The sequence below is a fragment of the Mustela nigripes genome, chromosome 6, assembly GCF_022355385.1.
Source record: "Mustela nigripes isolate SB6536 chromosome 6, MUSNIG.SB6536, whole genome shotgun sequence".
Classification (NCBI taxonomy): domain Eukaryota; kingdom Metazoa; phylum Chordata; class Mammalia; order Carnivora; family Mustelidae; genus Mustela; species Mustela nigripes.
The window spans coordinates 104,394,593-104,421,318 of NC_081562.1; the positions used below are offsets into that span (position 1 = coordinate 104,394,593).

Genomic DNA, 26,726 nt, shown 5'->3' on the forward strand with positions numbered 1-26,726 from the left:
ATTTTGGATATTATATTTTTATCTCTGGAAGTTCCATTTAGTTTTTTCATATTTCCCATTTCTCTCCCCATTGTATTCTTATATTTCTGTAAATCCTTACACATATTTATGACAGCTGTTTTAAAATCCTTGCTAACTTCACCTTTAATTTCATATCTTGTTTTGCTGAATATTTTTCTTCTCATTTTGGGTTATAATAATGAGAAGATTGATCACAGAGTTCTTTCCAGAAAATGCAAGTCAGAAGATACTGGAATGATATCTTTCAGTGCCTAAAAGAAAGCAAAGTAAAATATTCTATATTCGTGAAAAGGAAAATTTTTAACAATTGAGGAGATAGATATGGAGGTGCCTGGGTGGCTCAGTCAGTTAAGCATCTGCCTTTGGCTCAGGTCATGATTCAGGGGTGTTGGGATCAAGCCCTACATCAGGCTCCCTGCTCAGTGGGAAACCTACTTCTTCTCCCCCTGACAATCCCCCTGCTTGTGTTCTCTCTTTCTCTCAAATAAATAAAATCTTGAAAAAAAAATTGGGAGGACATACTTTGTCAGACAAAAAGAAAAAACCTGACAGAATATGTTACCAACAGACCTGACTATAACAAATGTTAAAGAAAATTATTCAGGTAGAAGGACAATGATACCAAATGGAAACCTGGATCTATATAGAAATGCAAGTGGCCAAAATGGTGTGTGTGTTTGTGTGTGTGTTTGTATGAAAATAAAAAAGATAATAAAATTTTAAAAAAATTAAAAAAGATAATTGACTTTTTAAGGCAAAATGATAATGATGTATTGTGAAATTTACAATAAATATAGAAGTAAATCTATGATGGTAATAGCACAGAGGATGGGAGGAATGGAAATAAACTGCTATAATGTTTTAATATTATATATGAAATACAACATTTGGACATAGACAATGAGAATTTAACAACAAATACTGTAAACCCAAAGCAACCACTAAATAAATAGATAAATAGGTGGTGTCAACAAGACACTAGTGGAGGTGAGATGGACCAGAAAAGCTAAAAAAGCTATTCAAGCAAACAGAAGGCAGGAAAAGGTGAAAAAGAACAGAAAACAAATGAAACAAAAATAAAACAGCAAGATGGCAAATTTAAATCCAAACATGTTTATAAATAAATTAAATGTGAATAATCTAAGCACTCCAATTAAAAGAATGTCAGCCTGGATTCTTTTTTGGTTTGGTAGGGGGAGGATGAGGGAGGGGTTGAGAGAGGATCTGAAGCAGGTTCCATGCCCTCACAACTATGCGATCATGACCTGAACCTAAATCACGAGTCGGATGCTCGACATGGTTGGAACTGGAGGGGATTATGCTAAGTGAAGTAGGTCAAGCATAGAAAGACCATTATTATATGATTCTACTCATATGTGTAACATAAGCAATAGCATGGAGGATCATAGGAAAGGGAGGGATATCTGAAAGGGGAGAAATCAGAGAGAGAGATGAACCATGAGAGACTATGGACCCTGGGAAAAGAACTGAGGCTCTCAGGAAAGGGAGTGGGGGGAGGGAGTAGCAGGATGATGAGTATTAAGGAGGGCAATTGTTGTGATGAGCACTGGGTGTTATACGTAACTAATGAATCACTGGACACTACATCAAAAATTAATGATGCACTTACTATACAGTGGCTAACTGAACATTAAAAAAAAAAAAAAAAGAGTTGGACGGTTAACCAACCAAACCATCCAGTTGCCTCTCAAGCTAAATTTTTAGAAAGTCAGATCCAACTAAATGTATTCTATACGGAAAAAAAAAAACAAAAACAAAAACCCCAAAACAAACTTTAAATTTAAAGACATACATAGATTAAAGGGAAAAGAATGAGGAAAAATGTAACATGCTGTATTGGTTTTCTGTGGCTGCCATAATGGATGATTACAAATGTAATGGCTTAAGCCATTCAAATTTATTATCTTACAGTTCTGTAAGTTAGAAACTTAACGTGGGTCACTAGGCTAAATCGATGTGTCAGTAAGGCTGCCTTCCTTTCTGAAAACTCTAGGCAGGAATTGGTTACCTTACTTTTTCCATCTTTTAGAGACCACTCACATTCCTTGGCTCATGGTTCCTTCCTCTATCTTCAAAGCAAGCAAAGCAGGTCTAGTTCTTCTCACATCACACTACCCTGACCATTCCTTTGTAGTCCTACCTCCCTGTGACCACAACCACAAATGGTTCTCTGCTTTTAAGGAATCATGTGGTTAGAATGGGCACAGGTGTGCTGAGGACAAAATCCAGGACAATCTCCCCAATCTCACTGTTCTTAATTTTAATGGCATCTGCAAAGTTTCTCTTGCCATGTAGGGTAATACAATCACAGTTTACTGGGACTGTATATGGATGTTTTGGGGAGCCATTGTTCTGCCTACCACAAAAGCAAATATTAATAACGGGAAAGCTGGAATAGCTATCAGACAACTGCACATAGAACATTCATCAAAATAGACCATAAATTAGACCCTATAAAAGTTCCAAAATTTTCAATTAATCTTACAAGATTGAACTCATATAGATATGTTCTCTGACCACAAAGGAATTAAATTAGAAGTGAATAATAGAAAGATTTGCAAAAAAAGGAGAAATTTAAAAATATTTTGCATTGAATAAATATGAAAAATTGGGATGCAGATAAAACAGTGCTTGGTGGAAACTTCAGAGCTTTAAGTACTTATACTAAACAAGGAGTAAGTTTCAAGGTCAACAGTCTAAGCTTCTATCTTAAGAAGCTAGTTTAAAAAAAGCAAATGGAAACAAAAATAGGTAGAAAAAAAGAAAGATAAGAGAGCAAATCAATGAAATAGCAAACGGACAAACAATAGAGAAAAATCAATGACACTAAAAACTAGTTATATGAAAATATAAAAATGAATAAATATTTAGCCAGACTGAGTTTTAAAAACACCCAAATTACCAATATCAGGAATGAAAGAGGAGACATCATTACACAGCCTACAGACATTAAAAGGCTAATAGGAACATATAAACAACTTCATGCCAAAAAGTATCGCAACTCAGATGAAATGGATACATCATTAGATTACGACACACATACTGACTTGAAACAACACAATTCATTATCTTACAGTTCCACAAGCCAGAAGTCCAAAATGCATTTCACCTGGCTAAAATCAAGGTATTGGTGGGATTGCATTCCTTCTGGAGGCTCTGGAGGACAATCTGTTTCCTTCCTTTTTCTATTTTTTATATGCCACCGGCATTTTCTGAATTTTGCTTCCCAGATAGCAATTGCTTCATTCTGACCTCTGCTTCTGTTGTCACATCTCCTTTCTGACACTCTCACATCCCCATTACAAAGGCTCTTATGATTACATTGGACCCATCCAGATAATCCAGTATACTCTTTCTATTTAAAGATCCTTAAATTAGGGCACCTGGGTGGCTCATTTGGTTGGACAACTGCCTTCAGCTCAGGTCATGATCCTGGAGTCCTGGGATGGAGTCCTGCATCAGGCTCCCAGCTCCATGGGGAGTCTGCTTCCCTCTCTGACCTTCCTCCCTCCCATGCTCTCTCTCACTCCTCTCTATCTCTCGCAGATAAATAAATAAAATCTTAAAAAAAAAAAAAAGATCCTTAACTTGATCACATATTTAAAGTTGCTTTTGCCACGTAAGGATTCACAGGTTTTGGAGACTAAAACAGACTATAGCACATTCACAGGTTTGGGAGACTAAAACAGATATCTTGGGGTGATCATTCTGCCTACCACAGACACAAATTACCAAAATGGATACACATTTTGAAAAACCCCCTATCTATTAAAGAACTTGAATTTGTATTTAAATATCTTCTCACAAAGAAACCTCCAGGTTGGAATGGCTTCAGTGATGAATTCTGTCAAATGTTTAAGGAAAAAAATGAACTTCGACTCTTCATACCAAATACAAAAATTAACCTAAAATAGACCACAGATCTAAACATAAAAACAAAAATGGTAAAACTTTCAGAAGAAAACACAGGAGGACATGCTTTTGACTTTGAGATAGGCAAGGAATTTTTAGATAGGATGCAAAAAGCATGAGCTAGGAGAAGAAAAAAATGGTAAGATTTTCTTTATCAAAATAAAAACCTTTGCTATTCAAGACAATGGTAAGAAAGTGAAAAGGCAAGCCAATGACTAGAGAAAATATTTGTAATATATGCATCTGACCAGGACTGCTTTCCAGAATATATAGAGAACTCTTACAATCAATAGATAAGAAAAACAATTCAATAGAATGAGTGGGCAGAGAAAACAGGTAAATGGCCAACAGCACCTGAGAAGAAACTCAACAGTGTTAGTCAACAGAAAAATATTTGGGAAAGCCATATTAATATACTACTACCCACTCAGAGTGATAAAACTTAAAAAGCCTAAAAATACCAAGTGTTAGTGAGGATGTAAAAACACCTGAACCTTTCATACACTGCTGGTGAAGATAAAAAATAGTACAACCACTTTGGGAAACAATTTGAGAGTTTCTTATTATGTTAAATATATATTTAGTATATGACTCAGCAATTCCAATTCCAGAGTTTCTCCCCGCCAAATAGGTCCACACAAAGACTTGTCCATTATGCTCATCCACAACAACTTTTTTCAAAATAACCAATACCTAGAAACAACCAAAATGTCCACATTTAGGTGAATGGGTAAATTACGGTTTTTATCCATACCACACAAGACTACTCAAAAAAAAAAAAAAAGAACACACTATTGATATCATAATAGAATAGATGAATCTCAAAAGCATTATGCTGAGCAAAAAAATACACAAAAGAGTATATATTTTATGATTGCCATTTATAAGAAATTCTAGAATAGGCAAAACTAATTTATCTTGACAAAAAGTAGATCAATGGTGGACTGAGGCTGAGGCTAAAAGCAACTGACTGCAAGGGGCATGAGGTTACTTTTTATAGTGATGCAAATTTGGATCACATGGGTATATGTATTTGGCAAAACTCTTTAAATCTTGCATTCAACGTGCATTTAAGTTGTAACTCAATACAATTGATTTTTTTAATAAACAGGAAAAAAGCGCCAAAAAAAAAAATGAAAGTACTTGGGCCCCATTCCTAGTGATTTCAACATAGCAGCATGGGTGCCTGAAACCTGCATTTCAAACAAGTCCTATGGATAATTATGCTGCAGGCTATTTTATTTGTAGAATTAGTATTGTCTCTATGGGCACCCAACTCATGGAAAACAAACTGACTAGGCGAGTAAAGAAAATTCAGAAGAAAAGTGTTTGAATTTTTATGTGCCCTCATTCCATCCCCCCATTCCATCCCCCAACCTTCATTCTTTAGTTGGAATACTGATCACTACCAAAGGATCCTCTCCCAACTGTTGGCTCAGCTATGGATAGGTTCTTTCACTCATTCTTTATAGAAGGAAGTTTCCTCGGAAAATAAATGGGAGAAAAACAAAATAAAAACACACACTGGTACAGAAAAACCAATGTATTTGCAGAGCACCTATCCTTTCCCATAAGGGCATTATAGTCTGGCACCAGATGGACTTGGCTAACCCAGCTCGCTGGACACGTGGTATCCACAGATACACCTACCCTGGGGAAACAACAACCATGTGGAGAATAGAACAGGAGAATAACAGATAATGGTAAGAGCACTCACAGCCCAGAGGAAAAGGTCATTCTTCTGTCAAATTAGATTAAATCAAAGTTCTCTATTTCCATCCCTTAGTCTTATCCTTCTGTCTGACATATCTTCTTCATCTTCTGCTCTCCTGTTCTGTCTACCTGGTGAAATTTTCCATTCTTCAGAACCTAGCTTGAGTAACACCTCTCCTGATCAGACCACCAAACAACTGCTCCCTCCCCTGAACTCCTATGAAACTTGGCTGGAAGAGCTCTAACAGAAATTCTGATTTGCATTTTAGCTATTTAGGTGCATGCCTTATCTACTGTACTAGATTATAATCTCCTTGGTTATGGAAATCATAACTTATTATCTATGCTGGGTATGGCCTGCCTAGTTCCTAGTACATTACTTAGCAATTAGTGGGTGTTACATGTACATTTGTTGTAGTAATTAATGAATGATTCAGTCCATGCTGATTCATATCTCTGATCTTTTGCTCCTGCTGTTCCTCTTTCCAGGAAAATCCTTTCCACTTCAAGTGTTACTTTCCCCAAAAAGTCTTCCCAGATCCCAAGTTGCTGGGCTCCTGTAGTACTCTGGGCATATTTCTATCTTATAACACACAACCAGAACCATATATCGAAGTTAAATATTTACTACCTGTTTCACCTACTTAATTGTAAGTTTCAAGAATCCAAAGATTCCATCCTAGTCATCTCGATCTTACCACCACCTAGCCCAGTGTTTGTAGGAGAATGCACTGCATAATTTTTTTTTTTTTTTTAATAGAACGATCTCTTCAGAAGTTTCTGGAAGCCTGAGCCAGGACACACGGTGTAAGGTTTTACAGGCGAGATAAACACGACACCAGGCGAGGTAGGCACAAGGCACGATTTATCAAAGGCGCTCTCCTGCGAAGTTTCAGGGCTCAGGAGAAGGGGAACCAGAAAAGTTGCATCCGGAGGATGTGGGCAGCCTCCGGCAAGGCACCCCAACTCTGGAAAGAGGAGTGGGGAAGTCACGCTGGGAGGGGGTCGAGTGGGTCTTTTATCTGGGTTAAGAGAGGGAATAGGTTCACAGCCATATAAGGTACGGTATTCGGGGGGATTGGAGGGTTGTGGGAGTCCTGATGTTCTGGTTTCTTGCATAGGTATCCGGTTACTTGTGGAGACATGACCTAGGCATACATCCTTATGGCGGGAGAGTCAAGGTTTAAGAAAGGGGGGGCCTCGAAGATGGTGGACCGGCGATCATTTCTATTGTTTCTCCTGCATTCCCAGAGCCGCCAACCCAACACACAGGACCTGGGTTTATTTAGTTAATGTTCATAGTAGAGTGGCTGAGACTGTCCTGAGGTCTCATTTCCTGAGAAAACCCAGCATAAACAAACTTCGCACTCTAAGTTCCCTCTTGGCTGAATAAAGAAGGACTAGATGATCTCTAGGGTCCCTTATAATTCTGTGATCCTTGTGTCCCAGGGAATTCCCTAGCAGAATAGGTTGTTGAGTACAAAACAGGCAAGTGTGGCCTCTCTCAGAAGGCCTTTAAGATGACCCATAACCTCTGGGATGGTTGGACACAGGAAAAAGAATGCGACCTTTCAGAGTCCCATGACTTCCTCGTTTCAAATATATTTCTCTTCCCTTTGCCACCTCCTCCCCCCCCCCCCCCCCCTTCTCCCGGCCTCTTCCTCTTCTTTTCCTCTTTCCTTATCTGCTTTTCTTTTTCTACCCATCCCACGGCACTCTCCCAGTACCGCTAAGTCCACCTCACCCGCTTTCTTTTGGTTTCCCGATTTATCTATCTCTGGTCCCCTTCGCTTATCCTGCTCCCCTATCCACTCCCTCGCTTATCTCCCTTCTCTGTCAGCCCTGCAGGAACCTGAGACTCCTCACGAAGCCTGGAGGTGGGAGGGTGGGTGGGTGGACCCTGGCGCGGCGGTCCCGCCCCTCGGTGCTTGTGTGAATGTCTGTGTGGCCGTGACGCGGCGCCGGCGGCGGCGGGGAGGGAGGTTGGGCCCGCTGGAGAGGGAGGCGAGCGGATTGCTGGGGCTGCTCGGCTCCTGCGCGCCCTCGCGCTCCCCGCCGCCCGCCGAGGCGCAGGCAGGGCGCAGGCGGCGGCGGGCGGCATGGAGAGCCTGCTGGAGAACCCGGTGCGTGCCGTGCTCTACCTCAAGGAGCTCACGGCCATCGTGCAGAACCAGCAGAGCCTCATCCACACCCAGCGCCAGCGCATCGACGAGCTGGAGCGGCGGCTGGACGAGCTAAGCGCCGAGAACCGCAGCCTGTGGGAGCACCAGCAGCTGCTGCAAGCCCAGCCTCCGCCCGGGCTCATCCCTCCGTCGCCAGCCCTGCCGCCTGCCACCCCGGCCACCGCTGCCGCCGCCGGGGCCCAGGAACCTCTCCAGAACCACGGACAGATCTCTCCCGCAGCGCCACAGCCCGCGCCGGAGCAGCCACCGCTTCAGCACCACGGACAGCTCCTGGCGCAGCCCCAGCCGGGCCCCAGCACCAGGGCTCACGCACCTCAGTCGCCCCACCAGCACCCAGTGGCGCCTGGGGCCGTCGCCGACAAAGACAAGGAGCGGCCCCCGAGTTGTTGCACTGCTGCTGGAACCCTCCTTCAGCATAAATCCCCCGCCGCCCTCGGCAAGGGCGTCCTGAGCAGGAGACCCGAGTGAGTGGGGAAGAAGGGAGGCGGATTGTAGTGATAGAAAGGGAAGCAAATGGGTGTAAGAAGGAGATAAGGGGGAAATTGGGATCCCCTAAGAGTCTGAAGGACTAGGACAACCTGAAGTGAAGAGATGAGAAGATGTTTGGAGGTAGAAGTGTGTCAAGGAGATTTGGGGGGAAAGAGGGATTGATATCAGTGTTTGAGAGGTTTCAGGGGATGTTGGAGCAAAAGAGAGAATCCAGACCCTTACGGAGGGGCAAAGAAGGGAAGAAATGGGTTTTTAAGTGATTGGGGATATCAGAAACTGACAGATTTTAAAGGGGACAAGATCAGAAGGAAGTTGTGATGAAGATTACACTGAAAAAGAAAAAAGAAGAGCTGAATTTTTTTTTTTTTTTAAGTTAAGAAGAATTTGGAAGGGAGTTTAGGTAGTAAAATTATTTGAATGGAAAGAGACAGAGGTTTGGCAAAGATGCATGTTAAGAGCTTTAAAAGGACTAGGGTCCAGGAAGAGTAGAATTGGGGTCTGAGAAAATTTAGGAGGCAGGGGATAAGGCTGAAAAGAAGGAATGATGTGAGGAGGCAGGGGTGCTGGGGATAAAGAAAGGGTGGGAGAAAACATTTCCCAGGGGAATGAGTCTAGCTCTTTCACTGATGCAGTGGGATCAAAGCCAGGAGTGGCTCTTAGAGAAAGCTTACTCTGCTGACCTGAGTGGGCATCTTTCTTCTGAATCCCCACAGATTCAGAAGACACAATGCACCAAGCCAATGGAGGACTCAGTTACAGCATGAGGACTCAATCTGGCTATAGCTCTTTCCCTCTGACTCAAGGAGGATTTCTGTGCAGGATGGTTGGCAATTGTGGAAGGGGAACAATGATGAGAGAGAGAGTCGGCAAACGGAGTTGTTGGCATTTGGGTGTTTAAGTCTCTCTCTGTTATAGCTGGTGACTGCATTCTTGTTTCCACTTGGTTATTTGGTGATATTAGGAATCTCATGTTGGGTCCTGAGAGAAAGATACTCATTAGCCCCCAGTGAGGGACTCTAGGACCTCAAGCTCTTTCTTTACTTTCAATGTCTATGAGCCAGGGACATGGGAAGAAGAGATGAAAGAGGACTGGAATGTTCTCTCCTCTGTATTGGGCATGCTGTGACATATCAGCTTCCTTCCTCTGAGTATACAGGTGATGGGAGAACTGCATGGAAGAACGGCTCAGGGGAAATCAGTACCTAGTCAGCACTTGACACTGACAATGGTGATGTTACAGGAGGAGGTGGGTGGGGGTAGCAGGGTGGAGAGCCAAGAATCTCATCTCATCTAGTCTCTGCATGTTTCAAGTCTGCAGATACTTGTGGGGATTTGGTGTATTCCTTCAAAACTCATTTTCTCCTCATATCTATGTAGTTAGAGAAGTTGGGGAAGGATATGTTAACTCATAGAGAGTAGACTTGACTGGAACCATGGTCTCCTAGGGGTGAAGACCCAGGATGATCTGACTTGGCAGACCTATAGCAATTGCATCAAGCCCCCAAAAGGTGCACCCTTCTTCCCCAGCTCCCCCAATGGCTCATCTGTCCTTCTTTCAGTTTCAGTTTTCTTTCCTTATCTGACATAAAAAGCAGAAAGTCAGGTTTCCCTCAGTGCCCAGGATTCAATAAGACAATGTTCTTACAAGGTGTTATGTGGCTTTCCCCTAAATAGGGGGGAAAGACCTATTTCATTTGTTTTTCTGGGGGTTGCTACAGCTTCCTGATAATTATGATTCTTCACCTGCTTCCTCTCCTGATGCCCTTTGGTATCTCTTTTCTCTTCCCCACATTCTCTGCATCTCTTCAGGGAACCATGAGCAAAAAGGGTTGAGGAAAGATCATTTTTTCTGGGAAAAGGAATTTGTTGTGGCCCCCAAAGTAGCTTGAAGAGCCCCAATTCTTCTGCCCATAGCGCCTTCATCTTTCCTTCTCCTTTGTCCCGTTTTTGCTTCCCATAGGAGCAAAACAAAAATAAGAAATAATTAGAATGGTAGAGGAGAGTGAAAGTTGTTAAAAATCTCTCACCTAGGAAGTTGTGCCAGGCACTAAGAGGTTAATACCCCAAGTAGCCCCCTCCTTCCTCCAGCTCCTCCAGTGTCTCCCCTTGCTCGGAGCCTGGACACCAAGAAACAGAGAGAGCATCTTACCTCCTGTCTGCAACACTCTCTCCCCTTGGATGTGAAATCATGGACATCTTGGCTGGCTGAACACCTTTTGTGCCTTTTGTGCCACTCATTCCTCCCCACTGTTTCGCTGAACTTCAACCCAAGTTTCCCCCACAGAACCTCAGTAATGACTCACTGTTGCTGATTACATTTGGCCCCATCTAGATTCTACCCCTGATCCCCATTTTTTATGGCTATTCTCCTCTGCCCATATCTCTCAGTGGTGCAGGGCTGGATGCAACCAGCAGGCAGAGATCTTTACGGGTAGAGTGAATTGATGAGAGGAAGAACAGAGCCAGCAGCCCTCTCCTTGATGTTTCTTCTGGGGAGCTCCCTGCTGAATCAGTTCTCTACTGGGCACGCTGAAGTAAGAAGAAGACATGGCAGATGAGGTCTTCTGATCATAATTTTACTGAAATCCTTTCTCACTTTTTACCTGCCCTTCTCTGGCCTCATTATAGTAAAGATGGGGCCCTGGGGAGGTTGCTGAGGGTTGGGCGAGGGTTACGTGGGGCCAGGCACTGTGTTAGATGCATTATCTTCCCACACAGTTTGTCTCTTGTACCCAGAGCTCCTCTTCCTGCCCAAATCCAGGAGAGGCAAGAGCCCCAGGGAACCTGGGCCCAGGAAACAATGCATCATTTAATTGTCATCAGATCTGCATTATTATGCAGCCTTGCCTCTCTCTCTTCCTCTTCTTCAGCTGAGGGCGATAGGAAGGTGGTGGCCTTAGAGGTCAGGCCAAGGAAGTGACGATGAAGGAGTGGGTGAGTGCAAAGATATCACGGAAGAAAGACGCTGGAGGGGTTAACGTTCTTTCTCTGCATGCTTCCTGGCTTTTGCTAAGCTCCAGCCCCCACTGCTTTTGCCTCTTAATGAAAGCAGCTATCTAGCTTCCTCCTCTTTATTTTTTCAATCAAGGCTCACAGCATCTACAGAATTGATTATCCCTTTCCTGGCTGGAGTCAGAGCCTCAGCCTGATCTGGCAAAGCCTACTTCGTGCCGTGGAAGCACATGACCCTACCGGAGGCTACTGGCTTCCCTGGGACCACAGCTTCTCTGTCTGAACACGTATGCCCATCCAGCCAGCCATGCATTTACAGCCCATGTTCTCCAGCCCGAGGCAGGGGATTACTGGAGGCTGGATAAGATTCTTGAATTATAATTCACATTCAGCTCCTACTTCAACCCCCCCACCTCCAAGTAGTCAGGAAGTCTGAATGGCTCAGTAGCTCCTGTCCTCTCCTCTCTTCCTTTGTCCCTCATCTTCCTCTTCTACTTTCTCTTCCTCCCTACCTTTCCCCTTCTCTTTGTTCTTCCTTCTCTCTTTCCCCTTTCTTCTCTCCCCTCAAACTCCTTTTCTCTCCCATATTTTCTTCCTCCTATCTCTCCTTTGATTCCACTTCCGCAGCCCAGTGAAGTCTCCTTTTCGCTGCTCTCACCCTTTAAGCATAAAACAAATCTTGGGTCACTTTTTGAGTTCCGCGGTGTCATAATGACTGCAGGCTGAAGGACAGACAATCATTAGATGCGCTTTTTAGCCTGTTGTCTAAAATGCTGATTGGAGCAGGTGTCTCTGTCCCCACTGAGTCAGGCTCGTCCGCCTAGAGAGGGTGGCTCCTATGTGGCCCATTCTGAGAGCTACTAAGAGAGTGTGAATGTCTGTCTGTCAGTGGAAAAACAGGAAAGAAGCAAGCAGTCTCTGTCGACATACCTGAAACATATATCTAGAATCGTCCAAGCAAGTGTAAGCAGATTGCTGCTCAGTCTATCAGAACAGAACAAGGTGACAAGGAGGAGCATACTGAGAGCCCAGAGAGAAGGTTTTCTTGGATGGAGTCAAGGGTTTATGTCAGGAGGAGTAAGGGCCAAGGGCAGCTGGAAGGAGGATGGAGACCCAGAGATTCAACTCATGACCTGTACTGCATATGCATATCAGACAGTACAGAACCCCCAACCCTAATCACTTCCCACCAGGCTAAACCCTATCAGCAGAGTAAGAAGAGCCTTAGCACTCAGAGTCCTTGTCTACCTGTGGCTGGAAGGCCTGCTTGCTGAAGAAGCAACATGAAGGCCAGTGCTCACCAAACTACCTGCCTACCCTCCTTTTCTCCTCTACCCCCAGCAAGGAGAGGAATTCCAGCTGGTAAGCTGGAAAATGGGGCCAGAAGGAAGGTTCACCGAGCGGAAGGAGTATGCATCCTTTTGCTCACCCTGAAGCTGGCACAAAGTGGGCACTTGTAAAGATTTTCTGTTCCCTGCTTGCCCAAGAGCCCAGACCTTCCTCCCTTTCATCCAAAAAGAACACAGCTCAAGAGAAACGAGTCACCCCTGCCTCTGGGAAAACCCACTGTTCTCTGTCCTCCTCACCAGCTCCCAGTGCCTTGCTCCATTCGAGTTCTCCTTCCTCACTCCAAAGCCCTTCCCGAGCCCACACAGCGAACACCATAAGGGCCCCATGAGACCATCCTGGAACATTCTCCTGTTGGCTTGAAACCCAACAAGAGGAGCAGTAGTTGGCTCTGCTGATGCAGCAGATATCTGTGTGGCCCGAGTTTCAAAGGTCACTTACGAGACAAGGCAGATGGAGTCAGGTGTGGGGGGAGAGCCAACAAAAGCGAGAATGATCCTGAAGAAGAGGGGAGAGCTGGGTCCAACAGCTGGACATGTGGTCTGGAAAGAGACTTGGATCCTGAATTTAAATCCCAGGTAAAGATTTTTAGACAGACTGACCTTGCTGGGGAGCCTCAACACTTCTCACTGGGGCCCAAAGATACTCTCAGTGGCCCTGGACATTAGCTAAGCAGCAGCTTGGTGTGGGGGTTCTTAGTAAGAGGTCCTGGGGACACTCTCATTGCACCTGGCAGACCCCCAAGTGCAAGGCCATCTGGCAGGATTTCCAAGCCTTGGGCCACTGCAGCACCTTCTTCCTCAGCTCCTGGAAAAGCACAAAGGGCAGGTTCTCACCCAGGCTGCAAAGGGTTTCTTGTTTTGAGGGAGGAGAATGGCGGTCATCTCCATTTCAAGGAGTGAGGGCATTAACAAACAAAAAGGGTGAGGAGCAGTAGGAGGGAGAAATTTTTAGACTTTTCAGGCTGAAGGGAACTTAAGGAACTAAAGAATCACAGAATTTTCAAGATCTAGGTAGTTAAGAACATGGGCTTTGGAGTCAGGCATCTCTGGGTGTGAGTCCTGCTTTATCCCCTACCAGCTGTGAGATCTTATAGTCATTATTTACCTTCTTTAAGCCTCTGGTTTTTTCATTTATAAAATGAAAAGTAACATATACTTTGAAGGGTTGCTGTAAAGCTTAAAAATTAAATGGTATCATTTAAAAAATATTGTTCTGGAAACCTAATAAGTGCTCAAGATATTATAGCATTTCTACAGATAAAGAACCCAGGGCTCATCCCCAGTCAGACCACAATGAAAGACCTGAAACCAAGTTCAAGATCCCTTTCCTGCTTCCAAGCCAGCTTCCTACATGTGCCCTTTTCTCATCTGCCCCTCGCTCTTCGGACAGTGCGCACCCAAGCTATTTCGTTTGCACGCATGTAGAGCTTACCTTCGAATACAGCCAAGCAGGACAAATCCACCATCCCTTAGTGATCTGTGATGGGGTCTCACAACTTTATTGTTGAGAAATGCCTCCTTAAGCTCAACTGAAATGTCTTCTGTTGCATTTTAAGATGATTTGCACTTCTCCTAAGGACATCAAAGGGATCACCCAATGCCCCGTGGTGATAAGAATGATCTTGCCCGTTTTCTAAATGGGGAAGCCACAGTCTCCTCTAGTATATGAACCTGTTGAGGATAAAAGTAAGAGGTGAGGGGAGTGGAGTCTGGGCCAGGAGAATGTGTCCCAGTTCCCTGGAATGAAACCTACATGCATTTGTCCAAATTTTTCCATCCTGGGAATTTTGAAAGGGCAGCCCTGTTCTTTGCAGCTCTTTCTGAGGTTCGAAAGTTGAAAACAAAAACAAAAACAAAAAACAAAGCCCAGCAGGGTTTGCCTGAGGAAAGAACAGCCTGATGTGTCGTGGGACTTGGGGTGGTGGGTTGAGGGAGAAGGCAGGGAGGTTACGGGAGGATTCTACTTTCTCGGGTCAAGGCTAGATAAAAGAGTTTCTTCTCCTAAGACTTCCTTAGATGAAATGCCATCTAAGAAAAAACAAAAAGCAAAAAACAAAAACAGAACAGACAATGGGCTTCTGACATTCCCTCCCAGGGCGGTTGTGGCTATGAGGCCACCACAGGCAAAGGCGGCCACGGGTGGCCCTGGGAGCAGCAGAGGCCCGGGCTGCTTTGCGGTGGCTCCTTGGAATATCCCATATGGAAGGGTTATGTAACTCTGCAGGCCCGGTGTATATGCTGAGTGGTACCTTTTGTCCCCAGCAGGCAGGCAGGCGACTGTGGACTGAGGCCACGCACGCCTGTCCGAGCGCCTCCCCATGCTCTGTGCCGGCACTGGGCCCTTCCCTCCAGGCCACAGTTGCAGGGGTGGGAGAGCTTTTGGAGCTGGGCTAAGGTCCTCCAGCCCCGCTGGGAGGTCAAGCAAAGGTCAGAGCTAGAAAGGGCCATGGCTCCAAACTTACTGTGGCACGTGAGGCAACTATGGCTGGAGAGAGAAGTGACTGGTGTTTCCAGATGAGTTAGTGGTGGAAAGAGACCTAGAACTCTTCCCCTGGGGCACTTGACATTATCCAGTGACGGGCCCCGTAGCTGGTCAGGACTGTCCCGTGGATGTACGGGGCCAGACCTACAGCTAGTTATGGGAACTCAGGGGTCCCAGGGAGGTCTCTACCTTCCAGAATAGCTCGCCTCTGCCAGAAATTCCACAATTAGAGATTCCTTTCAATACTTCAAGTTTATCCCCCTGGTTAAGATGCAAATTCTCCTAGGACAGGAGAAAAACAACATTTAGCTCTATCAGCCTTTACACTTCAGCATGAAAGAGTTCTGATGTGAGCAGTGTCCAAGAAAGGATTTGATAAGGGAGGGGGGGGGGTGCCATGGCGGCACTGGTTGACTAAGAGACAGAGCAGGAGGCTCAGAAGGAGTGGAAAGGTTCACAGGGGAGGCTGTTGAAAGCCTAAATGATTTTTATCTCTGCCATATTTTGCAGGGATTTGGAATTGCCTGGCCTGGACCTGGCAAGCTGAATGGCAGGGGGACCCAGGGCACTTCCACATTGGCTTGCCTCGGAAAAGTGATTATCTTGGCTGTAGAAGGGATACTTGCCCAATGAGCTTCATGGGTAAAAATCATTCGGCAGGAATTTAAGGAGCATCCTGATACGGGGTAATCTCTTTTGATCCTTTCTAGGATCTTAGAATAATTCTCTAGATGGCAAAATTTCACACGATTCTATTGGGGTCTGCTGTGAGGTTGGGAAGAGGTGGGTGAGAGCGTTAACAGGTGGTAGAGGTTGGGGTTACCTGGGCCTGGAGAGAATGGGGGGTGAGGGGCTAACTCAACATCTAGTAGGAGCTTGATAAATACTGCTTGAAGAAACAATCTCCTAATATGTAGGTCCCAGGCAGGCTCAGCAATCATTGGGTGGAGGGAGGTAAGCATAAGGTGTCCAGGCTGAAGAAGATCTCAGCTGGAGGGAATCTCTACTGGGGGAGGAGGTTGTGCTTAGTTAGGCCCCAAAGCCCGGAGTCTGCAGCTGAGCACAAGAGAGAAGCTGGATGAGAGGCTCAGCTCTTAAGGCCAGCTGGGGAGTGAGGGCCACATCAGGGCTTCTCCCACCCCAATCCTCTCCATGAGCCTGCAAAGGTCTCCTCTCCCTCTGCCGCCAGCCTCTAACCCTAGACCAGTCCAGTCCTTCGTGTGGGAAACCGTGTTAAGGATTAAGCATGAGAAAGCCCTTTGAGTATTTCATCTCAGTGACCCTGCCCCAGGCCCATGGCCTTGTCAGAAGCTTGAACCAGGAATAGGCAATCGGTCTATGATGATGGGAAGGAAAGGAAGCCCAAGATGTGGCCATGTCTCCAGGTGGAAAGAGAAGAGAGAGAGAACTGGATTCTGGCCTGAGGGATGAAACAGGGACCAGCCTCAGGCTCCAGGCCTCTTACTCCTATTTCTTGACCGGGCAGTGTCAGCTCTGTTCAGGGAAATGTCAGGACCCCGAAGGGAGGGTGAGCAGGTGTGTATAAGCATCAGATGTGTTCATGGTTACGGCTGTGCAGAGGTGAATGTGTTACTAGGGGTGGGGGAGAGGGATCACAGCATACACCATAAAAAGATGTGTGGACCTTATGGCAAAACTCAGCATAGGTCTTCCTTCTGCTTCCCCATGACTCCATGGTCTGGTTACACAGTCAGGACTCTGGGTTCTCTCTCCTTTCTCTGCATGACTCATTTCATCTCTCTTGGCTAGCCAGTTCCTTCTGGGTCTTCCCCTCTGTAAAATGGGGCGAGTCTACATGCTCCCACCCTCACCCCGTTGCAGGTGTGAAGGGGACCAGGTTTCTGGAAGCTGCCAGCTCCTGGGAAGAAGGTTGCCTGAAGGGTGGGCAAGGGCAGGGGTCAGGGATCAGAGACTCTCTATTAAGGTATTGTGTTTGGAAGCTCAGACACCCAGCAGCAGGGTGATGCATGGAAAGCTGCGCTGTGGTTTTCCCTGGACCAGAGTTGGCCTATCTCTGGCCAGGGAGTGGCACCATATGACCTCTCTGGGCTCTGGAGCTGTCAGGTTCTACCAGCTGTCTCCCTGCTATGAGGAATGCACTCCCACCCCAGGCAGAGAGGCAAGGGAATTCCACAATCTCTTCCTTGATAAATGATTCCAATGCACCACAATTTTCATTCAACACATGAATTCAACACAATGATTATTTTAAAACAGCAACAGCGACAAAAACTCTACAAAGCGGTTGGGAAGCTCTTGCTTGTGTCTAGTTTCAGTGTATCCTGGCATAGTCTGGTCTTTACAGAGATGTCCCGGATGCTTCCAAATTGGCTAGGTTGGCATCTTTGACATTCTTGGGGCTATTTCCCTCCTATGAGCCAGTCATGGAAGGCTAAAGGGAATTCCAGAACTAGGCAGGTCCCTGACCCAGAAGCCAGGCCCCTCAGTCCTGGTGGCTGTACCATCCTCACAGACCCCAAATGTAAGCTTCGTCCAAACCCCCCCCCCCCCCTTTCTCCGGGCCTTGTTCCCCCCCCCCCCCCCCGATCAAGGGGGGACCATCACTCTTTGCCCCACTCTTGGACTGTCTCCCCTAGACTCACTAAGTCCACGAGAGGCAGAGCTGTTGAGAGGTTGCGGCAGCATCTAGGACCTGGCTTAGACTTACGAAGTGACTTCCGAATGGTAAGAGCCTTAGGAAGGGAGGTCAGGATGGGGGACAAAGGGAGAACTCACGCTCCCTTTCAAAAAGAGAGAGAGAGAGAAAGAGACCCCTGCAATGTAGGGTGGTCCTGCCCTGCAGGTGGGGGAGGGACAAGGTGGATTCTGTAGAGGTTTCCAGCTTAAAGCACGCCAGGAAGTTCCACCGGGTTCCCTCCGGACTTCGCGTGACAACTGGGAGCAGGCTGGAAGGGAGAAGTCGGGAACCAGGAACCCCTCGCTCGGAAAGCCTGGGGAAAGCCCTTCCTCCCCTGGCCGCTTCCCCGGGGGCTTCTCCGCGGGGAGGGTGCGCGCAGCCGGGCTTTCGGCTGCGTGGGCGAGTTGGCGAGCTGCTCACAGCACGGTGGAACCTCCGGCCCCCGCACCGCGCCCGCCCTGCGCCGAGCTCCACGCTCCCCCGCGGGGGCGGGCACCCCGACCGGGGGAAGCCGCGCCTGCCCCCCCCCCCCCCCCCCCCCCCCCCCCCCCCCCCCCCCCGCCCCCGGCCCGCCCCCGCCCGGCGCATTGCTGCTGAGTCACCCGCTCCGGAGGCGCAGCCTTGGCACCTGTGCGCTCGGGCTCGGCCGCGCCCGCCACACCCCCGCCCCCTCCGCCCGCTTTCCGGGGCCCCCGCCGGACTCGCGCTGCGGGCCTTCGCTGGGCCGCCCCGCCCCTCTCCCTTCTTGCTTCGCCGCGCTCCTCGACCCGTATCTCGAGTGCGGCGGTTCCCCGCGGTCCGGCCCCGCCCCAGCCCCACGGCCCCCTCCGACTGCTCCCTGCGTGCGCACCGCCGCCCGCCCACGGCGTCTGGGAGCGCCCCCCGGCGCCGCTGCCGCCCGCGCCTTCTCGCGAGCCAAGGGGGGAGGTCGGGGCGTCCGTGCTGCGTCACCACCCGGCCGCTGATGCTCCTGCCGCCGCCGCTGCTGCCTGCCCCCAGCCCCAGAGTAGGATCGCTCCACGCCCCCTTCCCCTCTGGCGCGGATCCTTTCCCAGCCCTCCGTAGGCCCCAACCCAGGCTGGTGGGCGTGCATTCACCTGGGGGAAGAAGGGGAGAAGAAGGCATGGGCGACTTCGGGGATCAGGCCGGTGTCACCTAGGTCCAGCTTCTACACAGCATCCACCTCCCCTGGGTACAAGCCTCCCTCGTACCCAGACACGTGGGCAAGAGAATCCCAGCTGTATCTCAGCCTTTCCATGGTTTATATTGTATTTTATAGAATCACTTAGCCTTAGAATTCTGGCGCAACCTATGATGAGGCATAATCGTTCAGAAAGTGGCACTGGGTTTGAACCCGCACTCGGTCACGTGCTCGCTGCCATACTCAGCAGTGACAGTCTTGGTTTTCTCATCTGAAACGGGGATGCACATACTCCTAACCTAGTAGGACTGCAGGGAAATAAAGAGGTCAGGCCAAAAAAGCGCCAGGCAAGGCGAGTGCCTGCGGGCAGTGAGCACTCAAGGAGGTATATTAGTTGCTGTTCTTTGGGGACCTTCGAGGCCAGAAAGTGCTTTTCGAAGGTAGAGGGCTCTCTTCCTTATCCCCCTTGTCTTCCAGAGGGCTCAGAACAGAAAGACTTCTCATTGACAATCCCTCCAACCCACTTATTTCCACTGTCACCCCCCAGAAACCATCTCCCCAGAAAAGTTAACGAATTCTCATGCAACCTTCCAGGGTTATTCTATGTGCCTTCAAGCAAACACACACACACACACACACACACACACAAATATATGTATATATTTGTGTGTGTGTGTGTATTATCTTTTACACAAATGACAGTAAACTACATGCTGTTCTACACCTTGCTTTTCCCCCCCAATAATATGTCTTGGTGATCCTTCCATATGCAGTATAAAGAAAGCTGCCTCATTCTTTTTAATAGCTGTGAAGTATGCCATTGGCTGTGAATCTAGGTTCCTTCTTGCCTACTGAGAGTTTGGAAGGCAAGCTCTGGGTAGCCCAGCCGTGTAATCATTCGGAGGTGTTTCTCTGAGGGGTGGGTGGGTAGGCAGACATGACCTAGGAGTTCCATTTGAACTTGGCCCTCCAGTTGCTGAGGTGTGCTCCTGCAGCCTCCTCCAGACACAGATCAGTTGCCGTAGAAAGAAGACTCCGGAAACGTGCCTTCTTCCCTGAAGAGTCTTCGCCACTCTTTTAGCTTGGCTCCCTTTGTTGCCCATAGACATCAAGGTTGGGGGAGCTGCCAAGGTATATAGTCTCCTTCCCACCAGCCAAAGATGAGTCGGGAAACACCACCCATTTCAGGAAGTCTTCCTGAACTGATCTGAGGAGGAAACTGAGTTTCCCATTACCTCTCCCCCTACTTCCCACCTCAGGCTGAGCCTAATCCAGGCCTGGCTAAGAATAAAGTCAATTCTTTATTCCTTGGTTTAAAAGTGCTTATTTTCTTCTCTGTGTAAGTATGTAGTCATGATATGTCTGTTCTTCCACCTAACAAATACTCGGTCGTCTACCATGAGCCCGTTCCTACTGTTCCAAACACTGGGGTACAGTAGTGAACAACAACAAAAAAAACCCCTCAACTCTCGTCAGGAAGCTGACAGAAAAAAAAAAAATCAGCAAGATTAAGAAAGAGAACATGGGTTGCATCTGATGGGGTGAGTGTCGTGGAGAAAAATAAAACAGAGAAGGGGACCTGGGAGTAAAGGGGAATCACAGCTTCAAACAGGGAGTCCTGGGAAGTTTTCACTGAGAAGATAACATCTGGGCAAAGACTCAGAGCCTGGGGGTTGGGGGGTCTGAGAAATCTGGGTGGGGGAGTGAGGATGGCAGAGGCAAAGCCCCCTTGAGGGACTGAGGGAACAGCCTGGTTGTTGAAGTAAGACAGGAATGGAGGGAACCCAGGGAGAATAGTCTGAGGCAAAATCAGAAATGTTGGTGGAGGGTTGCAAAGTGGGAGAGTGCAGGGGTGCAGCAAATCTTGTAAGAGATGCTACAAATGGGATCCACCAGGCTGTGTTTGGAAATGGGTGGGGATATGCTAGTTGCCACAATGGCTGGCTAGGTTGAGGGGGAGGTGTCGCTCCCCCAGCATTTGGGGGCAAAGGCTATGCCAAACAGCCAATAGAGCACAGGACAGCTCCTGCAGTGAACAATGTTCTTGTCCAAAATACCAGTGTTCTTTGTTGAGACACGCTGATAGGGTCTTGACGTCCATTGTGATGAGTTTGATTTTGACTTTAAGACAAACCCGGCTAAGGGGTGCTTAGATGGCTCAGTTGGTTAAGCATCTGCCTTTGGTTCAGGTCGTGATCCCAGGGTCCGGGCTCCCTGCTCAGTAGGGAGTCCACTTCTCCCTCTGCTCCTCTCCCCACTCACATGCTCTTTCTCACATAAATAAATAAAATCTTTAAAAAAAGAAAAAGAAAAATTAGGTTAAAAGGAACCTTGGCTGCTGGGTTGAGTTTCTGTTTAGAACAGCCCGAAGAGGAAGAAAGCTAGAAGCAAGGAGAGAAGACAGGACATTGTTGCAAAGTCCAGGCGAGGACCTGGGGTGGTAACAGTGAAGGTGGCTATGAGTGGTCAGACCAAGGATTAGTGTGGCATGTAAGAGAAAGGGGGATTGGACGTGAGTTCAAGAGTTTGGGCGAAAGTTACTGGAAGGGGGAGATGGGGAGATCTGGGTGGGGGGAGATTTCAGGAGGAGTTTCAGATATGTTAAGTTTGAAATGCCTCTTATGGAATGCCTGTTGGACACTCAAGGTTGAGATGATTGGTAGGCATTTGGAATGGACTGGAGATATACATTTGGGGAGGCTTTGAAAGCCTTACTGGATATCATCACCAAGGAGTGAGAAGACTGAAGAGGACCAGAGGTGGAGACTTAGTGCACACCGGTGTCAAGAGAAAAGCTGGAGAAGCATGTGGTGTCCTAGCAAAGAGGAGTTTCAACCAGGAGGGCAGGGACAGAGAGATAAGCCCTGGAGTAGAGCAAGGACCGGGAGAACTGCCCATCAGCCTTAGCAACGTGGAGGTAATCAATGACCTAGCTCTGATAACACAATCAGGGCAGAAGCCTGATTAGTGTTGGGTTAGGAGAGAAGGGAAAAGAGACAAACCAACCAAACGTGATGTGTGGACCTTGAGCAGGTCCTAATTCAGACCAACCAACTGTAAAAAGACATTTTTAAGGCAATCAGGGAAATGTGAGCACCAATATTGGAGAATTATTGTTAATTCAGTTAGGCATAATAATGATCCCATTATTATATCTTTTTAAAGTTCTTACCTGTTAGAGATACATTCGAGCTAAAATAATCTAAAATGGGGTATGTTTTAAAATACCCCAGCAAAAAATATTGGGGCAGGAGATTAGTAGAATGCATGTTTGAAATTTCCCTAATAAGTGTAAGGATGAGAGAAGGAGAGGAACTGCAGACAATGAGTGCAGAAAACTCTTTGATGAATTTTCCTATAAGGAAGAGTAAAGGAGCGGCTTGATAATTGGAGGGGGCCCTGAGTTCAAGAGAGAAGATTGTTCTGGAAGGTGGGAGGAATAGCACATGTGTTTCCATCAGCATGATGGGCAACTCCACTTGCAGACCGTCTGCCACAGAAAGTCCTATAGGGAAACTGAGGAAGGTGGCATCACTGACTAGAGAAAAGTCACAATAACTTAATGAAGCAAATATTTTATCATGAGCTTACACTGGGCAAGGACTGTGTTAAGTGATTTACAAGCTTCTCTTGATACGTGTTCTGATACCCACTACAGCTGCGGGGTGGGGCATAAGGAGGTTAGGTGACTTGAGGTGGTGCCCACATTCAAGCCCTAGCAGGGTGATTGCGACAGTTGGTGTCTTCACCTCCACTCTCCACTGCCTTCCCCCAGACGATGCGGTAACATGCATCGGGCGGCCAAGAGAAGTTTTTCAGAATGCACTTGCTGTGGACTTCGCCTTGGAGACTGTCATTCACTTGGGAGTTAGTGGAAGGAGGGCGACCAAGGGTATTTACATGAAGAGCTCAGAATGCTGCTCCCTAAGAACTATTAGCATAGATCGGCCCAAGCTCACTCATTTATCAACATGCATACACAAATATTCACATGAGTGCTGTGAATAATTAGACTAGCTGGGGGCTGGGAAAAATGAAAATATAATGAGCTATGCTGTACAGGAGCAAGGAAGTGGAGAGAGGGGAGCTCAGTACCTTATTGTTATTTAAGGATGGAAAATTTATTTAGGTTCCTCAAGGGCTCGAGTCCTATCTATACGTTCATTAGCCGGTAGTTATTGAGCACCTACTGTATGTCAGGCTCTGCTGTAGGTGCTGGGGATTCATGGCCAAAGACTCTATCATCGTGCAGCTCACGTTCAAGAGAAGACAGATATTAAACAAGACTATATGTGCATATACATTCATAAGGGCTCAGAGGGAAAATAAGGGGATGACAGGGGGGAAGGTGGTTTTGGTAGGCAAGACCTCACCTAGGAGGTGACATTTAAGCAGAGAGATTAAATAAAGCTAGGGACAGAGCCACATGAAGATACGAAGGGAAAACATCCTGTGCAAAGGCCCCGGGGCTGGAAGAAATGGATGTGTTCAAATAATATAAGAAGGAAAGTGTGACCAGAAGGCAAGGGAGTGGGGGAGGTGGGGTTGGAGGTTAAGATGGGCCTTCCAGAAAAATTTGTGGAGTGGGAGGCTAATAGGAAGTCATAGGGGCAAAACTTTAGACAGGGCAGTGATGCAATGCCCTACTTTGGAAACCAGAGTGGGAGGTTCAAAAGGCAGAAGAGGGAGGGGATCTCAGCAGAGAGTTCTAGAGTGCCGTTCACAATTATCTGCTATTCACCCATTCATTCTGTCTTTCAACAGCATGTACTCATTTCTGCTGTGTGCGAGGCATTTATGTACATCTATCATCTCATTTGATTGACAGAATCCTGAAGGGAAGGTATTATTATTCCTCATTCACAGATGTGGTGACTGAGGCTCAGAGATGTTGAGGTGGCCCACCCAAGGTCACACAGTAAAGTGGGGTCTTCAAGTTCCTCGTGCAAGCTTCAGCCTCTTATACCCAGACATAGCTTTCTCCACTCTAGGGGAGTGTTCTGCAGTGTCGGAAGTGTCTGCCCTCAGCAAGGTCCGATCAGGAACCTGGCTCAGTGTTCAGGGACAAAAAGGTTGATGGCACCATGCCCATGTGACAGTTGTTCATGTTGCTGCAGCTCTGAACTTGGCCTTTGGCCCGCTCCTCTCCGTCATGCCAGGCAGGACTGGGCTAGAGGACTGGCCGAATGCCACCCACATGTAGCCACAGATGGAGGATTTGTAGGTCCCCATGGGACATCATATCCTTCCAGGGCCCACGTGGTCAGGAGGTGGTACAACATCCTTCATCTCGATTCTGTGTGTGTGTGTGTGTGTGTGTGTGTGTGTGTGTGCGCGCGTGCATGCACATGACTGCTCTTGGAGGGCTGTAGATACATGTGTAATGCATGTCTCGATATCCAAGGGGGAGTGTGTGTGCATTCATGTATTTGCGTGTGCATAGGTTTGGGGAATTTCTACTAAGTGAGTGACTTGGGATGCAGTTAGGACCCATGCATTTTTATAAGGGTGCTGGATGTGTTCACAGAATGAAGAATGCATGTTAAGGAGTGTGTACACTTAGGTGTGTGTGCAGTGAGGGGCATGTGTGTATAGTTACATGTATGAATCTTTGCTCTCCCAAACCAGTGTCTACAAACACATCGAGTATTAGTGTGTAGCAGTGGTTCCTGCTGTGGGTATGTGACTTGGGTTGGTGCATATGAACAGAGCGGCTGGCGAGGAGATAGTTGAAGTGTGTGATTGGAAACTGGCTGAGGTTGTCTGAGGTTTTGTGTTGCTGTGTAACTCTGAGTCTGACTGTGCCATGGAGGGCAAGATCAAGGCTCTTCCATTCACAGCCCAGAGGCCACCTCTCCTGCACATACCTGCCATGGGGTTGTGGGACATGGCATGGAGCTAGTCTTAGCTGTGGGTTTGTAGGAGGTCATGAAGACTCCCTTAGCCTTAATTTCCTCATCAGGTATATGGCATCAATATTAACATTAATTATTGTAATTATAATATATAGCATTATGACTTTTACTACCATTATCCACTAAGACCCTTCACGGGACTTTCAAAAATGTTTTGTAAATCAGAAACACTGACCAATGCAGTCATTATTATCGACCAGGATCTGCCTTCACCCTTCCGGGAAAAGCAGTGCTTGCCCACCATTGACTAAGGGTTGGGGAGTAACACCGTGCAGGCATGTTTCTCTGTGGCAGGCATGGGCTGGATGGCCCTGATCCCATCCTCTCCAGCTGGCTTTGCCCAGTAGCCAGGCACCTGTCTTCTAGGTAATAAAGATCTCTCGTAACACAAGCTGGCATGATGCAGCCGAGCGCCCGGCTCTGTAATTCCCTCTGAGCCACCCCGCCTGGCACTGGAGCTCTCCTGGCTCCTCGCAAAGGCAGCTGGACCTCAAACAAGTAGGCTTCAAGATTGGCCACTGAATGGCTGTGGACTTGCGGGCTGGGCCACCCTGCTGGGCAGCAGGAGGCTGGGAGACTGAGAAGAAGTTCTGAGGGCTCCAGGACTGGGCCCGGGGCAGGGCAGGGCGTGTGGACGGAGGAGGAGGCTGGGGCCTCGTGGTGCACTCAAGTTAGAGACCGAGTTTCCTAGTCTGAGTTAAGTTTCCCGAAGGTTACCAGGTTGATGCCGAGACTGTGTGATATTAAGCAAATATCTTGTCTCTCTGAAACTTTTCATCTGTAAAATGAAGATTTAAGTGAGGGGCGCCTGGGTGGCTCAGTCGGTTAAGCATCTGGCTTCAGCTCAAGTCATGATCTCGGGGTGCTGGAATGGAGTCCTGCGTCGGACTCCCTGCTCAGTGGAGAGTCTGCTTCTCCCTCTCCCTCTGTCTCTCCCTTTGCCTCTGCCCCCTTACTTGTGCTCGCTGTCTCTCTCTCTCAAATAAATAAATAGAATTTAAAAAAATAAAATAAGATGAGGCAATGTCTGGAAAGGGCTCAGTACTCCTGCATAGACAGTAATGGTGGTGGACATTTCTCTGAGGCATGTACTTAGGTCTTTGTTTCCATGAATGCACGTGTTTTCAAAAACATGCGGGCTTAATTCCCCATTTTTCTCCAGCACCCTCAGTCATAGGGACTCAATTCGTTCATCGAGTCATCAAACGGTATCTACTATACGCCACGAGCCAGGCTGCCTTCTGTCCTGGAGGTAGAGGAGAACGGGTCACCGGTGCTGCTCTGTCCCGAAGAGCTCATCTAGCGTAGGGAGATGCAGGGATAGGGGATACAGCTTGGGAGAGAACTGAGAGGTTGGTGTGGGAATCCAGAGGCAAGCGGGTCCAGCCCAGGCAGGGACAGGGGCAGGGGCTGAGGCCAGCGGAGCTGGAGGGCAGGCACAAGAACAGCAAGGGAAGGCTTGGCAGGGTCACGCCTCGCCGCTGGGCTCTAGAGGGCAGGCAGAATCTGGAGATTGCTCTAGACTGAAGCAACCTGGGATCACGGGATGAGGTTTCCCTTCTGTTTCCTAACGGTATAAATCAGAGCTGGATAGGGGCTGTGCCGTTCCCCTACAACATTACCGCAAGTCTTTGGAGCATGCAAACCTAGGGCCGGGCAAGGGGCCCTCTGGGTCTGGGAGCAGCAGGGGTGTACCGGCTGAGTCAGGCACAGCTCCCGACACCTTAGATATATTGGTTCATTGAGTCCTCACCATAATCCTTGAGGTAGATGCCATTAGGATCCTATTTTACCAGTGAGGAAACTGAGGCTCAGGCAGGCCAACCTGTTAACTAGAAAGTGGCAAAACCAGCTTTGGACTCTGGACTTTCCATGCCCCGAAAACCTTG

At 47.5% G+C, this 26,726-nt stretch overlaps 1 protein-coding gene across 6 annotated transcripts in view; it reads left to right on the forward strand.

The window, feature by feature from the left end:
• The first annotated feature begins 7,644 nt into the window (after positions 1-7,644).
• The window catches only part of IQSEC3 (IQ motif and Sec7 domain ArfGEF 3), a 102,495-nt gene continuing 83,413 nt past the window's right edge, over positions 7,645-26,726 (forward strand). For all 6 annotated transcript variants that reach the window (XM_059403833.1, XM_059403834.1, XM_059403836.1 and 3 more), the window contains exon 1: positions 7,645-8,314. In XM_059403833.1, the coding sequence (XP_059259816.1) occupies positions 7,767-8,314 (548 nt within the window). In that variant the 5' untranslated portion in view covers positions 7,645-7,766. The remainder of the gene's footprint in view (positions 8,315-26,726) is intronic.